At 41.5% G+C, this 16,515-nt stretch overlaps 1 protein-coding gene across 1 annotated transcript in view; it reads right to left on the bottom strand.

Moving 5' to 3' along the window:
• Positions 1 to 16,515, bottom strand: part of ptpra (protein tyrosine phosphatase receptor type A) — a 39,152-nt gene that overhangs the window by 10,623 nt on the left and 12,014 nt on the right. Inside the window, exons 2-13 of the mRNA XM_033625555.2 lie at positions 12,046 to 12,092; positions 11,709 to 11,790; positions 11,162 to 11,596; positions 4,268 to 4,367; positions 3,977 to 4,050; positions 3,358 to 3,494; positions 1,906 to 1,996; positions 1,562 to 1,638; positions 1,426 to 1,462; positions 1,210 to 1,307; positions 445 to 564; positions 84 to 250 (exon numbers count right to left, since the gene is read on the bottom strand). Of these exons, the coding sequence (XP_033481446.2) occupies positions 84 to 250; positions 445 to 564; positions 1,210 to 1,307; positions 1,426 to 1,462; positions 1,562 to 1,638; positions 1,906 to 1,996; positions 3,358 to 3,494; positions 3,977 to 4,050; positions 4,268 to 4,367; positions 11,162 to 11,596; positions 11,709 to 11,790; positions 12,046 to 12,066 (1,439 nt within the window). The 5' untranslated portion in view covers positions 12,067 to 12,092. The remainder of the gene's footprint in view (positions 1 to 83; positions 251 to 444; positions 565 to 1,209; positions 1,308 to 1,425; positions 1,463 to 1,561; positions 1,639 to 1,905; positions 1,997 to 3,357; positions 3,495 to 3,976; positions 4,051 to 4,267; positions 4,368 to 11,161; positions 11,597 to 11,708; positions 11,791 to 12,045; positions 12,093 to 16,515) is intronic.

Genomic DNA, 16,515 nt, shown 5'->3' with positions numbered 1-16,515 from the left:
GACACACAGAAATGTAACATGTTGTGAGACTGTGTGGCTTGCAGACAAACGGCATGTAAAAGAGCAAGCTTCAATCCACCTACCTACAGTGGACCACAATGGCCCCGGCATAATGGGGGTTACAATTCTTGACTTTCTTGAGGAACTTGAGCATGCCAATAGGGGTGAAGGGCACCCCGAAGTCTGGCCAGCTGGTGAAGTGGAACTGGGTGACGAGCCTCTGAGGCTTCTTCCCAGACACATCTCCCACCTGAGACACAAACAAACCAGGTCAGGACACAATGAGTGTTTCATTTATGTCACTCTATTTTTAGTCTTCAGTGTGTGCTGATACTTTTTAAAATCTTTGTAGATACATGCTACACCAGTGTTACTTGTGTATGTGTGTAGGGTAAACACAGAATAAAACAATTAAATGCTGGTGCCCACACTATAAGATATTACCTGTTGGATGCAGAACTTGCGGATGGTGTAGTCCACCAGAACCATGGTGTCTTCTACAGACACTCGGATGTTCCCGTATGTCCAACAGCCCTGGTCCGGCCAGTACTGGGCACACTTACACTGAAACACAGACAGTGCTTTAACACCAAGAAAAGCTGTGTGGAAAAAAAGCCTCAATTTATGTTATGTGAGTTATTCAAATTTACAGTGGTTAAATTATGCTGCATCTAAGAGAGAATGAGCATAGTGGAAATCCAAAGAAAGATTAAAGGGGCAGTCCACCCCTTTAAAAACTAACCTGTCATGCTATTTATTAGTCTAAATGGTTTTGGTGAGTTGCCGACTGTTTGACATATCGACAACACTCAGCAACTCACACCAACTCACACCAAAACAATCTAGATGGATAGAAAGCACTATAGGTATAAGGAAAAAATATGTGTTTTTGATTTTGAGATGAGCTGTGCCTTTAAGGTGACCTCAACATTTGAAGACTAGTCATGCTTGCTCTCACGTAAGGATGCACACGGGGGTTTAAAAACTAACTTTGCAGATAAAAAATTAACTTTGCAAATAAAGACATGTTAAACATAAAACCAGTGCACTATGAGGTTAAAAGTGATTTTGTTCCTTTGTGCTTTTACACAGAGTTATCCACTATTTTACATCTCAGCTGTGGGTGTAAATTCTACACAAAATACATACACGTGAGCTGTTGTAAGACCTTATAAAACACACACATCATCATCCCTCCCTCCCCATTACCTCTTTTCTCTCCTTCAGATTGGTCACCATGACAATGGTGGCTGTGTTCTGCTCCCAGATCATCCGCCAGAAGTCATTTACAGTTTCCTCCTTGGGCCCTGAGAGACCAAGACGGATACAGAAACTCAGAGGACAAGTAATAGGCTGATAATCAGGTAGTGTGTTTGTTAAATAAACTACAGCTCTATTATTTTGGCTTCCAATGCAGGCACAAACCTTGAGCTGCAATAAACTTATTCTTCTCTTGATAACCCTGTGAAAGAAAGAGGTCAAGAAGAGACATTAGGATAGGACACAATATCTCAGCGGCAGTATTGTCTGTTTTGTGGCAAAATGCTGCGCTTATACAAACATTTATAAAGGAGGCGTTGATGAAATCAGAGTCTGGGACTCCCTCCAGAGATGAGAGATGCACCCTGGAGTGATCATCTGACGACACAAAGAGACAAAGCAAATGGAGAGAAGGAATTTTAATAACACATAGTTCACTACAATTTTTCCATCCTAACCACTTAAATAAATCTCAGTAAATCACTCTGTAAACTGTCTTTGATTGTCGGCTGTCTGATATTTACTATGGCTGCACTGTTAAATGTTTACAAAAGCTAGAAACAGCAGATAAAAACTCAGCTCCACTGAGTGCGTATTTATTAGTGTCAGTCAGTGTCACAGTGTCAGGGGTCTGCTGTCGCTCACATGGCAGGATGTTGACATATCTGTTCTTTTCTTTATTCTCTTCCTTGGAAGCAGCGTCGCACGATGCTTGGATGGGACACACTGGCAGTGCCTAAACACACAGAGAGAAAAAAAAAGGTTTAGATAACAGGGAGGAAGAGCAGGCGGATGCTTATCGCTTTCAAATCTGTCTGTGTAACCCTGCACACCACTTCCTGTTGACTTCATCTTTTTGTCTGCTGTGTGTCTAATGCAGATCCAGCCACATGTGATAACACACAATTTTAAAAATATTTTTAAGTAGAGACATGTCTATTAATATCTTGGACATTAGAACAGTGGAAACCACTTATAGTGATCGTGGTTACAGTGATCAGCTGCTGGATCAAAAAGCTTGGGAAAGAATCATTCCTATTCAAATCCCAATTAAATCATTCACCTATAGTTATCAGGTATTTTGCTTACAGTGTTCATTTTGGGTGTTTTCATAGCCTAAATGACAACATGCGAAAAACAATGAAGGCAATAGTTTTTTTAAAATTATTATTTCACGCCCATGATACTTGCCGCTGCATGCACATTGGACTCATGACAGGAAAAAGATTTTCTCTCAATGAGAAACATTGTCTCCTTAAAGCTTATGACTGTTAGCGATGGAGACAAATTGAATGCGCACAGGGAAAGCACCTATGGTTTAAGCCACCCAATCGTCAAGTGAATTGATAGTGCCCGATCACATAATGCCCCTGTAACAGCTGTATTAAACTTCGACACAGTCAATAAAATTGAGTAAATGGCTAAACTGTGTGTTACATTACTTTAAAATGAATATACAAATTTAAATTACATAGTAATCTACATAGGAAATACAGAAAAAATTGGTTAAAATAACCATCAGCCTATAGTCATCAATCTGACAGAGACAGACATAATTAGTATAAGCAGTTTCCACTGTATTTCAACTGTGAGCTAACTATTTATTCACTACTTCTAGCTAACTATTGCAACTTTTTTCCCACAAATTTTGGCTGATTATTTTAAATTCTTTGTCTTCTGTTGGCAAACAAATGTATCCATCCACTTTAGCTAACTATTGAAACTTTGATGCAAGCTTGCTAACTAGTTTATATGAACTCTCAGGCTGCAGAGAGGTACATAGTGCAGTCAGTCTCATGTAGCCGGAAGCTTACTGGTTATTATATGTATGAATGTATTTAAAAATCAGCATTGCATTAATTTGAATTCTTTTTTGGATGGCTACTAAACACAAATCTGTGGATATATTACTTTCATTTTTTTCTAGTTTGTCGATCTTCTCCATAATCTCTCCGCGTATCCCCTGGCGACTAAAACAACCCAATGGGCTACACGTTTGCCTGCCTCACTTCATTAGGCTACAGGGATGTGGGTTAAAGGTGAACACCAGTCTCAGTATGTTATCAGAGGGTGTGTCTGTGTTTGAGTGTGCCATACATTAAACTCCTCCCTGAAGAGCTTATTGTCATCAGCCATGCGACGGTTCATTTCTTCCTCAAGTTTGTCGACAGGGAGGGGCGGGTACTTCCTGTTTGTGCTGGGCGAACGGGCCAATAGCGGGACGCTCTGGAGTTCTGTGCCAGCGATCAGGAAGGGAGGAGGCAGGGGTGAGGAGAGGAGGGAAGGAACGGGAGGGGTGAGACAGGTGGAGATAAAGACATGAGAGAGGAGAGTGAGAACATGAGAGTTGGACTGTCGTACATCACTGGCTTCATCATTTGGTGTCATCTCTTAAGATGCCCACCAGAGGGCGATGCGATCCAACACTGTGACGTGAGGGAGCGAACCGCAGCCCCTTGTTGGTTAGGTAATCACAGTGAACAAAAGCCTTCTGCCAACAGTCAACCAGTGAAATGTTATCGGCCGCCAGCCGGGGGAAGTAAGATCAATCAAATCTTATCAGAGGCAACTCAGAGTAACAAGTTTGGTCAAGCCGGCTGTGCATATTTACTAACATGATCAAAAACAAATAAATTAGCACTCAGAGTTTATATAGTCATATGTGCCTACACATACAAAGCACACATCGACACTGATGCATGTGTGGGCGTTTTACCTGTATCATCTGATCTGCCATTAGGCAGTCTGAAGGAGTTTGAATGGCTTCCTGCCTGCTTGTACTTCTTAAACCTGTCAATCAACACAGATCAAAGTGCATATTAACACGCACGCACGCACGCGCGCACAAACACAAACATACATGCACAGACACACACACACAAATAAACACACATTGCTGTAGTCTCACAGCTGAATGCCAATCAGTCATTGCCATGGTAACAGGAGCACCTAAGGCCTTCACCACAGGTCTCCAGCTAGTGTGCAGTAACAACCGCACTTCACTAACCTGAGCATGTAGAGGATGATGATGATGAAGATGATGACCAGCAGAGACGACAGGGCCACCATGACCGCAATAATCGGCATGTCATCGGAATGTGTGGTGTCTACACCAGGGATGAAAGAAAAGGGAGAATAAATGGTTTGAATGATGCATTTGATTTATAAAGAAACTCAAAGAGTGTCTCAATACTTGAGGTGAGTCAGTGTTTCGGTTTGACACCAATGCCAAATTCTGTTGCTATTACTAAATTATTCTCTTGGTACAACTCTCCACACTCAAAGCGTTATCGGTCAAATGTAGATGTTTAATTAGATTACTAATGTAAACTATTTATTAAGCAATGATACAATATACACAAAACACAAAAGATTGGTTTGACCAACATTAATGTAAATCAACAAAGGCAGTCACTGCACGCATCCAAGACAGAGTCTTATGACCACCCACAAAACCACAACAGAACAAGATATGACTTGTTAATTAATAAGCTTCAGAGGTGCTTTCAGGGTGGATTTTTTTTTCTTTTCTCGTTTGGACAGAACGAGGCTCAGTTTTTTCTCTGTTTTCAGTCTTATGCTAAGCTAACCACCTACTGGTTGTAGCTTTATATTTAATGTGCAAACATGAGAGTGGTACATGTATATTGTTAAGGGCCTGTGTCCACATAGTGTTTTTTACTGGCACAACGTCTTTTTTTCCCAATTGTGACAAATAGAGAGAAAGGGCGCCTTTTTAAAGAGTGCTCTGGCTTTTTTGTGTGGCTAATGCAAGCACTTCTGGTTGAAAATCTCAGAACTTTTCAGAAAGGCTCTGGTGTTGTCACTGCAGCTCCTTAAGTAGTCTGAGTGGGTGGAAGTTCGCTGCAAAGATCAGCCTCTCACTGGGCGGAACGAGCCACCCGCTGAAGTCCAGCCCTACCACCTCCGGTTGCAGTTTTCAACACGTCCTTTACTAACTTTTGCGGTGTTTGATCTTGCAGGGATGTAGCCATTTTTCTGCCATGGTTCGCGTCCTGTAGGCGATATTTTTGTGGGCGTGTTACACCAAAACCTGTTTCCCCCCAGCAATATTTTTGCAAGCGCACCGTTGCTGTGGCACCGCCAAGAACAATTGTGGTTGGTTGAAAGAAATACAAGCAGCTGGGGCGTTTTTTTCTCCAATCTTAAAGTGAGAGTCTGCCCAGCCAGACCTTTCTTTTCTTGAGAAAGGTCTGGTGAGCGAGACTACTCCTTAAGCTCCCATATAACATGTCTGTCCGAACCCATCACAACAAAGACAGAAGGGAGCAGATCGGATGAAAACTATCACCGTACCCGTTGTACGCTTGTCGTTGTCCATGTAGTCAACCCTCTGTTAATTTAGCATTACAATAGCTACCTAGCAAACATTAGCATCAAGACATACAAACCCAAACCCATATGCAGCACATCATTTAAAAAAGTGCTGGGAGCGCTATTTTTTTTTTAAATCAAGTACTGAAATGAAGCAGTCCCCAGCGTCCTGCCACTGCATGTCTGCTGAAGAAAAACCCTATGTGGACACATGTCCTTGCTCTGTTGATTGACTAATCAAATCATTTACTCATAATTTCAGCTACAATTGAATATATGTCTAGTGGCTGTCAAAGGAAATTATCAAAATGATCATTTATACATCAAATATTCGACCCATGTTTCATTAAATTTGTGAAAATCTGTTTTTCTCACATGCCTCCATGGTTAATGGAGAATGCAAAAATGGCAAACATTTTTGATGAACTGGAGTAAAGGAGGGCCACATTTAACAGTAGCAAAACTATATCAAAATATCTGTTAACAAACTCTCACACAACTCGTGCAGTATAATCCAAGTCTTATTTATACATTCCACGTGCTTGCCCATGCTTGCTACTTGAGTGCAGAAGTGTTTTAAATATACAGTTTTAGCACAAATGCATGCATTTAAGAAGTACTGATCATTTGACTGGATAAATGAGACGTGGATTATACTGCATGAGTTGTGGAGAGTTTGTAAACAGATGTTTTGATATAGTTTTGATGTTGTTACCTGTGGTCCCCCTTTATCTCAATTCATCAAGAATTTTCCCAGTTTTTGGATTCTTCGTTCACTGTGGAGACATGCGAGAAAAAGAAAGTTTTCTTAATCAACTCAAAGTAACACGGGGTCAGTAATTAATATAAAAATTATCATTTTTTTGGATGAAGTATTCCTTTAAAGTCCCAAAAAATGCAGTTTTTCTGAAAAGACAGATTTTCAGCTCGCTAACATGATAGAATGTGGGTAGAAAAATAAGCCAAAGTCGTAAAGTGACCTTTGCCTCTTTCAACACCAGCCTGCATCTTTCCTCTCTATAACGGTTGTCGATGTTAATATTTTATTTGCCTTCTGAAGAAAAAAACAAAACAAATGGAAAAGCAGAGAGAGCAACAGGGTGTCCTTTGAAGTGCGCAGATAAATCACAGTTTAACTGAGGGTCGACCCTCTGCTTCTATAACTGGTTATACCCAGGGTGATATGATGGTGAAAAATACTGAAAGATTTAGGATGTTTGCTGTGAATTCTATATCAGTTATTTAGAGAGTAAATATGACAAGCTTTCTTTTATAAACTAGAAAGCATGTGATGCTACTGACTGGTGAAAAAGCACTATCGTCACGTAGGCTTAACACTGCAAATTAGATATTACATGGACCAAGTTATCTATTCTTTGTGATGTGTCCAGTAGATTACAATAGCTGACCAATTTGTCTATGTTTCCACCATGCCCACGAGTTGAAGGCAAGCCTATAGTCTTCCTGGTGACCTTTCACTGCTGCAGTTAACACAAAAGACATGAGATTTGCCTGAACAACAACAGGAGTTTGTTGTACAAAAAAAAACTGGTTGCCGTTTGTGTGCTGATGACTGGCCTGCAAGACACATGAGGCCACAACAAAAGAAGAGATCTGTCTAGAAAACTGTGCCATGGTGGTGACAATGCAATGACAAAATCAGCTGTTCCATGGACCGACTCAAAATTCAAGAAAGCTCTTAACGTTGCGGACAAAATATGCGGCAAAGAATGCATCATTTGACTTCATGCTCCATATGCACTTTCTGGGGGGAAGTAGTTTGGAACGCCGCCTAGTTATGTTGCATTTTCAGGCACAATTCCCAGGATTTTTCAGTGTTCTCCCTTGGACAATGTGTACATTGAACAGGGCAGGAGCACAACAGGCTGTGGGTATCATGTGGAATTGACACAGACTTGACGGATCTAATGCCATCTAGAACTGCTTACAGCTCTCCACACAAGGTCCACAGACAACCAGAGGGGGACAATAGAGAAATTACATAACACCTACCAAATCCAGAGTGATTATCTTATATAATGGACACACTATATTAGCAGTGCAGTATGTTTTTATTTTAACCAAGAGTGAACTGAACTAGCACAGCTTAAGTCCTCAAACACATTTTCTAAGAATTTAAGTACCAAAGAAGTTTGAAATCTTGTTTAACATGCAGCAGGATGATTCAGAACATTCCTGCTGTTATTATACTTCATAATAAAAACCATCTCTCCTAATCAATCAGTGACATACAATAGTGATTTGTGTATTTCTCTATAATCACGTAATATGAATAATTAATGTAAAAGAAAAGGGTGTGGGTCATGTTTCACTTACAAGGATATCACTACAGTAGGATGGTCAGTATGCAGACATAAAGCTGCTTTAAAGTGAAGCTGAATTACACTTGTAATTTCAAGAATTATCTTCAGTATTAAAGGGTTAAAATAATGCGAAAACCTCAACTCAAAAGCAGCATGTTATAAAATGACGATACACAGAAATCCTCTCTCAACACTGTTTGTTGTCACATTAAAATAACAGCTTTTGGCAGCGTCTGGTTTGGTGGTACTCTCAATCTTGTGGATGGCTGGTCAAATGCAAGTATGTCACGTCAGGATATTTCCAGCGCTGCTACAATGGAGTCTAAAAGCAGAAAAGTGTCCGACTATCTAAAATATTAAAGGTCGACTCTTGACCAGAAAGCTCACTTGCTCGCTCTTTCTAGCTGTTGCTACTGCTTTGACAGGCTGCATGAATAACACACGGCTAGATGGAGCAAAACAAAAAAACACCCTGACACTCTCATGTGGTTATACACAGTCTATGATGTTAATGTATTATGATGAAGTTTTGTTTTGTTGATGTATCCAAAAGTCCCTTAACCTTTTGTGTACGTCTACTCTAGTTAGGCCCTGTTCACACTTTGCATTAAAATGTGTCTTGGATGATCTGATGACAAGCGGCGGCTCTAGGTTCATGCATGAATGCACCCGAAATGTGTTGAGAATTCAAACCAAATTCAGGAGGGACACATAAGCACACATTAAAAGGACCGCCTTGTCATCTTTTTTGTGTGCAAAGCAGGAAAAACATCCCTGACACAGCTGTATACAATTGTTCTCCCAGTGACAAACAACTTGGATCAGAAGAACAGCCACTGCAGCCACAGTCACCAAGGCTATTTTTTTCTGTTAAGCAACTACAGTTCTGCCATAGCTAAAATCAATTAGAAGCAATGAGGGTTGGATGATTGCGTCTATTTTTATATTGTCCAATCGTGGTTACTCAAGATCACCAAAAGACATGCACTATCTGCTTTATGATATTTAAGCATTGTACTTGTAAGCACTGACCTCTCAATTTAAATTTGCACTTGTCAATTTTAATTATGTTTTGCATTTCTCAGAGTAAGTGATGAAGTTAAGCTACTGGTTATCTAAATTTGATTACTGTCAACTGTTTATGGGTGAATGAACACATATCTGTTATTAAAATATTTTTATTACTTTCGAATTCAAAAGTTCAAGTCATCAATTAGAGGCCCCTCAGTTGACTGAGATTCTTTAAGTCAAGAGGCTGTTTTTTGCTTTTTTTTGTCGTTGTGCTGTATAGTGCTGGGGACATTTAAGTCTCTGGATTTGCAGCAGAGTGAGTACTCCTTGCTTTCATGCTGCTCTTTGGCACAGGCAGCTGCAAACCCAGACCAAGGTGAGTCTTAAGCCTTGTTTAGATAGGAATTGTGCAAATTTGCAGGAAAGCCCAATCAGTCTTTTTTCAGCATTGGCAATATAAAAACAAAATCGGGGAGTGCGGCAAAATGCCGCCTACCTATTTTTGTTTATACAGAATGCGCCTTTTTCGGGGCAATGGGGGGCGTGAGCAAGTAAAAAAACGTGTAGCTCAGCATGTGACGTAACCAGTGACGTGGGAGGGAAGCCGTGGCCAGTCAGTCCTTCGGTGATTCTCTCTTAAGTCGGCCCGTTCTTCACCGTCCCCGTCACCTGATGGTTAATGGCTTCTTCATTTGCGAGGGCAAGGAGGGCGCACAATTCCTTGTCTCCCCAGTTGTTCATCTTTACAGTGTCTGTCAGGTTTGTGTTTCCCTCTTGCTACTAGCTGCTCGCTAATTCCTGCTGTCAGCTGTTTCCTGTTTATCCACCGCCAGTGGCTTGCACGTGCGGCATCATCAACAGCTCCTCCCACAAGTCTTTAACGGGCCCTCCCGTTGCGGAAGGCCGCCTCGGTCTGTTTAAACTTAAAGGGTTCCGTCAATATGACTACCCTATGAGGCGGAAAATTGGCCACCCCGGATCAACTCCGGCTCAATCTGGCTCTCTGCATCTAAAGGCTTGCAGCTTGCCGGCAACGGCCCAACACTCACGGAAAATCTGGCATTGTAAAAGGGGCTTTAGTGTCACAGAGGCAGCTGCACGCAGGAAGAGAGGCACTGTCCGTTCAGGCTCCGAGATAACGTTATCTTGTGCCTTCTGCTTAGAATTAAATTTAAAACTCACAGAAACTTTATACGATACTTTCTCTGGCTTTTGTTTGATATCTAGTGATGGCAAAAAATGTTGCTGCACATTTCTGATTTGACGTTAGCATAGTTAGCATGCATTAGCTCGTAGGGCTAACTTGGCATGTTTACTATATTACATAAACGTCACTGGCACCCTGACCATTCAACTGAACCCTGTTGCCGTGGCTCCGTGTCTGACAGAACTTTAAAATAATAAAACCTTTGAGCTAGTGGTTCTCAACTGGTGGGTCGTGGTCCAAAAGTGGGCTGCTGGTGCACTCTGAATGGACCGCAAGTGACTCACAAACGTGTCAAGTTTGTAAAAAAGACTCCACCACAGAGCTTCTATTTTAAAGTCCCGTTTCCTCCTAGCCCAGTCCCTGCCCCACCCCCCTCTCTCTCCTGCTTGCTGTGCGCTTGGTGAAGAGGCAGACACAGGTGCTCACAGACTCGGGCGTACTATAAGCAGAGCGGACTACGTGTAAAAATGTCAGTGAAACGATTTTTCATCGTGCTTTGCGCGCACAGGGCTTGTGGACGTCCACTTTTACCAGGCGGACCTCTGCGGCGTCCGCTCCACGTACGTTCTGCCCGAGTATGCGGTCCGGTTGGTCTCAAAAAAAAAAAAAAAAAAAACCCAGTCCAAGATGGAGTACCAGACCGAATTGGTATTACCGAGAACCGACCCAACCCTAATAAGCAACAAAGACAAAACCGACAATGACACAATCAGGAAATACCTGGGCGTGAGCAGTGCTTTTGTGATTTCCCAAACCTCTCTGAATGAGAACGCTAACTTACAATCAGCTGCAGGTTTCATGCACAGACAATGAATCAGATAGCAATACGCATCAATGATATTAACCCTTTATGACTGTCCAAAGGTGCTACATGTTTAGTTGGGATTAGACACAATCCATTGGTCTTTAACTTTGGGAATGGTGCTTTAGGGTGGATATACCCACCAAAGAAGTCAAGACAGGTTATATGTTCTCACACTAAATAGACAGACACACAGCACCGTGAATATAAACCAACACTCACCGTGTGGGCTCGTGTCTGAGGTGAAGCCCATCCCAGGTTCTGTGGTGGTCTCTGGCTCCACACTGAATAAATCCTCATCAGTGTAATCTGGAGTCGGGGTGTCTAGAGGAATGGCTGTGGTCTCGTTGTCTCCCCTCGCCAGGGTGGGAGGAGGGGGAGGCTGAGTGCTCGGTGGTGCCGGAGGGGCATCACTTGGAGCTGGAGATGTGGGAGCAGGGACTGGTAACAAACGCCTGGAGCCATTGGGACCAGCCCCTTGTACGTCCTCCTCACCAGCTGGGCTTGTAGTTGTTGTTGTTATTGTCGTTACTGGGATGACTACTGCGGGGGCGAGCGTTGTGTGTGGGCCTGTGGGGGCTTGTGTGCGTGCAACTGTAAAGTTGAGGAAGGGTGCAGTAGGGGGGTCTGTGGGTTTGGCAGTGATATTCGGAGGACCTGGAAGGAAGAAGACAGCAAAGTATAATGTATTTTTCACTGTAAGCCATTTAACCTTAAATAAAAAGGCGAATAAGGAAAGGAATTTGATTGAAGTGAACATGGTTCGTACTTGTGATGGGTACATGATCCTGGGCTGAGGCCCCGAGGGCTACACCGAGCAGCAGGAGCAGGGGACACACACCCATTCTGCCCTACATGGATGAAGCGCAGCAAAAAGGGACAAGAGGGTATTAGTCAGAAACAGCCTCAAATCTCATTGAATCAATAACAAAAGTTACTGAACCCAAGATCAAGAGATTTGGGGTTTATGTGTTGTATAATCAAGTATTTATATTTTTTAATTTTCTATCCTAATCCCACATGCTCATTTTTGGAAGGTAATACTCTTACATTTGAAATGAAAATGAAATGCTTGCATAATGTTGTGCGTGATATGTGCCGCTTACCTGAAGAAGCGAAGTTGGCATCAATCACTCATTCGCACAGCGTGGTCCTACAACAAACAGAAGATATCATTGTTATTTTCTTGTGCTTTAACAGTCTATAAAATAATATAGCATTTATTTGCTGTATCTTAGTCCTTGCAAATTGTTATTGCAAAATCAGTATCAGGATGAATAAACAGGACCGCCTTATTCTGAGATGGAAATATATGGTCTATTCAGAGACACAGGTGCACGCTGACTACTTTCCCTAAAATTATTTATTAGGGCTTGGCAATGATTCAGTATTCAATAATGTCCAGTAGAATCATACAATGGTAATGTCATCATAAACTTTTTTCTTTTTTACAAATGTGTTTATTCAAACTGATGATAAAATTGCAGCTACAGTTTAATTTATAGAAACAAAAAATGTGTTATTGCACTGAATTCAACCATATCGCCCAGCTCTTCTCTTTTTGCAACATCTTAAAAATGTGTTGTGTGTGTTAAATGTGATGCACTCGTCACCAGGAGCATGACCAAAACAGAATTAGTGTCACATCTAAATTCCTGCAGTGACAATGAATCAGCACTGAGGATGCTCCTCACCCACTGATATGGAGAAGACCAAGTGGAAGCCAGAGGATAGACAGACTTGGAGAAAGCATGACGGCGGCTGGGAGGTCAGCCTGGCTCATTGTTAGTCCTCTGTATAATCCCAGAGGCCAACAAGGCCGTTGTCTCCCTGACTGAACTGTGATAATCCCTGGACATAATCCTGTGGTTCTGACCCTGGAATAATCCAGCCCGTCTGCCTCTGTTTACACAGAGCCCTTCAGCACTGCAGTGAGCCAAACACTGCGGCACTACCACACACAAACCGATGCTTTACATCAGAGATTATTGCATCAGTGGGCAAAGGATAAATTGGGTGCTAAAAGCTCTAATAGTGCCAGTTGCCAATCTTCTGGTGTTTTTTTTTTAACTGAGCTCATTCATTGCAGTGCTTACACTCTGGTTTTAGCAGAGTGCTGTTTGGCGCTGACTGCAGCCTGAAATGGGGCATGATGAACAAGTTATGTTGTCAATGAGGATGCTATTAACCTACAAATCCAATTGTTGCTATCCCTCTCTCTCTGTCACCCATCCATGCATCCATTTAACCTGCAAATGTCTGCTTCCAAAAAACAATTCATGCCTCCAGAAAAATTAACAATGGGACAATCTAGGCAGAGTTTATCAACATCTTTCAGAACACACTACCATTATTTTTGAAAACTTTCTTTTGACGCACGTTTCAAAGAGAAATAAAAGCAGGATGTGCTTTTGTTCTTTTCACAGACGTTTTAAATATGACGTGGGCTTGCATCACACTCATCTCTCTTTAAATTACAGCTGGTGGAATCTGATTGTCTCTTGGGCTGCAGCGTATGATTATTTCATTATCAATTAATCTGCAGATTATTTTCTCAATTAACTCATGAGTAGTTTTGTCTATAAGATGTTAGAAAATGGTGAGAAATGTCCTCCAGTTTCCCAGAGCCCCAACATGACATCTTCAACAGATGTTCAGTTAACACCGGTCAATGACTGATAAAACAAGCAAATATTCACATACGAGTGATCTCTATAAAGAGATACTAGCATATGAATGCACAATGCACACACAAAGGACAAGATTTTGGTATTAGAAACATTCTGGTCCCGTTTGTAGTCAGAGTGGTATTGACCAATCATGGTTAAGTGACAGGTTAACAACTGTTGTGGCGAGGCGGAATGCATTGGCCGAAATGTAATCTTGAAACCCATCGCCTACAGTCTGATGATGATTTTGCTTTGTACAAGCTTTTCTTAAAGTTTCTCTGTATTCATATACATTTATAGAGATTAGCTGAAATTAGCCTTGGCCCGGATATCTACTTGCTACAATGGAACTCCTGAAATACTGGCCACTGCCCCAGAGGCTTATCATCGTCAGGCTAACACCTGATGGGTTCCAAAACTGATATACGAGAAGCTGGAAATACAGAATTTTGGCTTTTTTTTCAATAGAAAACTACAAAAAATTGATTTAATGATTGATTACCGAAATTGTTATTTTTTTGTCAATCAACTCATTAATTCATCAAATAATTGTTACAGCACTAATTATGTCCAACCATCTCAAAGAAACACCCTTTACACACTCAGGGCACCTTTCACAGTTGATGAGATATAGATAGGTTGTTATTTTGGTACCATAAATTCATATAATATCAGATACTTTAATTCTGACAGATGTGACCAAAAAAGCAGCACGCACTATGGTCGCACTGTGTCTTCCTGTACAATTTGTCCAGACTTATGTGAAGTCATACTTAAGTGCATGTTGGTTCCTTCCTTTCATGTTGGGTCATATAGACATAATACAAACCCCTTGCTAACCTAAAAACCACATCACAACTAGGGCTGCACAATATATTGTTGTTGTTTTTTTTGTTTTGTTTTTTAAATAGTCATTGCAGTGTCAACTTGCACGATAAACACATTGCAAAAGATGTGATGTCATCCTTTTTTTTTATCGGTGCCTTTTGTGTTCAATTTAATGTTCGATTTGTTCAATAGAAAAAAGTTGGAAATAATTTCCTTTCATTTTTACATTCAGCAAACAATTCATTGTATTGTAGCAGAATAATGACGGCAGCAGAAAGGCTGAGTACACTTAATTATCAGTTTATCATATACAGTACAGGCCAAAAGTTTGGACACACCTTCTCATTCAATGTGTTTTCTTTATTTTCATGACTATTTACATTGTAGATTCTCACTGAAGGCATCAAAACTATGAATGAACACGTGTGGAGTTATGTACTTAACAAAAAAAGGTGAAATAACTGAAAACATGTTTTATATTCTAGTTTCTTCAAAATAGCCACCCTTTGCTCTGATTACTGCTTTGCACACTCTTGGCATTCTCTCCATGAGCTTCAAGAGGTAGTCACCTGAAATGGTTTCCACTTCACAGGTGTGCCTTATCAGGGTTAATTAGTGGAATTTCTTGCTTTATCAATGGGGTTGGGACCATCAGTTGTGTTGTGCAGAAGTCAGGTTAATACACAGCCGACAGCCCTATTGGACAACTGTTAAAATTCATATTATGGCAAGAACCAATCAGCTAACTAAAGAAAAACCAGTGGCCATCATTACTTTAAGAAATGAAGGTCAGTCAGTCCGGAAAATTGCAAAAACTTTAAATGTGTCCCCAAGTGGAGTCGCAAAAACCATCAAGCGCTACAACCAAACTGGCACACATGAGGACCGACCCAGGAAAGGAAGACTAAGAGTCACCTCTGCTTCTGAGGTTAAGTTCATCCGAGTCACCAGCCTCAGAAATGGCAAGTTAACAGCAGCTCAGATCAGAGACCAGATGAATGCCACACAGAGTTCTAGCAGCAGACCCATCTCTAGAACAACTGTTAAGAGGAGACTGCGCCAATCAGGCCTTCATGGTCAAATAGCTGCTAGGAAACCACTGCTAAGGAGAGGCAACAAGCAGAAGAGATTTGTTTGGGCCAAGAAACACAAGGAATGGACATTAGACCAGTGGAAATCTGTGCTTTGGTCTGATGAGTCCAAATTTGAGATCTTTGGTTCCAACCGCCGTGTCTTTGTGAGACGCAGAAAAGGTGAACGGATGGATTCCACATGCCTGGTTCCCACTGTGAAGCATGGAGGAGGAGGTGTGATGGTGTGGGGGTGTTTTGCTGGTGACACTGTTGGGGATTTATTCAAAATTGAAGGCACACTGAACCAGCATGGCTACCACAGCATCCTGCAGCGACATGCCATCCCATCCGGTTTGCGTTTAGTTGGACGATCATTTATTTTTCAACAGGACAATGACCCCAAACACACCTCCAGGCTGTGTAAGGGCTATTTGACCAAGAAGGAGAGTGATGGAGTGCTGCGGCAGATGACCTGGCCTCCACAGTCACCGGACCTGAACCCAATCCAGATGGTTTGAGGTGAGCTGGACCGCAGAGTGAAGGCAAAGGGGCCAACAAGTGCTAAACACCTCTGGGAACTCCTTCAAGACTGTTGGAAAACCATTTCAGGTGACTACCTCTTGAAGCTCATGGAGAGAATGCCAAGAGTGTGCAAAGCAGTAATCAGAGCAAAGGGTGGCTATTTTGAAGAAACTAGAATATAAAACATGTTTTCAGTTATTTCACCTTTTTTTGTTAAGTACATAACTCCACATGTGTTCATTCATAGTTTTGATGCCTTCAGTGAGAATCTACAATGTAAATAGTCATGAAAATAAAGAAAACGCATTGAATGAGAAGGTGTGTCCAAACTTTTGGCCTGTACTGTAGTTATCGCAATATTCAACCAAGTTATCTGAGATTGCCTACTTTCCTAATATCTTGCAGCCATAATCACAACTCTAAACTCTAACCTCTTCTACCCTCTCCTTCTGTACTCATTAAAAGGGAGTGACTCAGCTATAAT

This window comes from Epinephelus lanceolatus, chromosome 1 (assembly GCF_041903045.1).
Source record: "Epinephelus lanceolatus isolate andai-2023 chromosome 1, ASM4190304v1, whole genome shotgun sequence".
Lineage (NCBI taxonomy): Eukaryota > Metazoa > Chordata > Actinopteri > Perciformes > Serranidae > Epinephelus > Epinephelus lanceolatus.
Note: the sequence above shows the minus strand (reverse complement) of the source record. Positions and strands in the feature narration are given on the sequence as shown.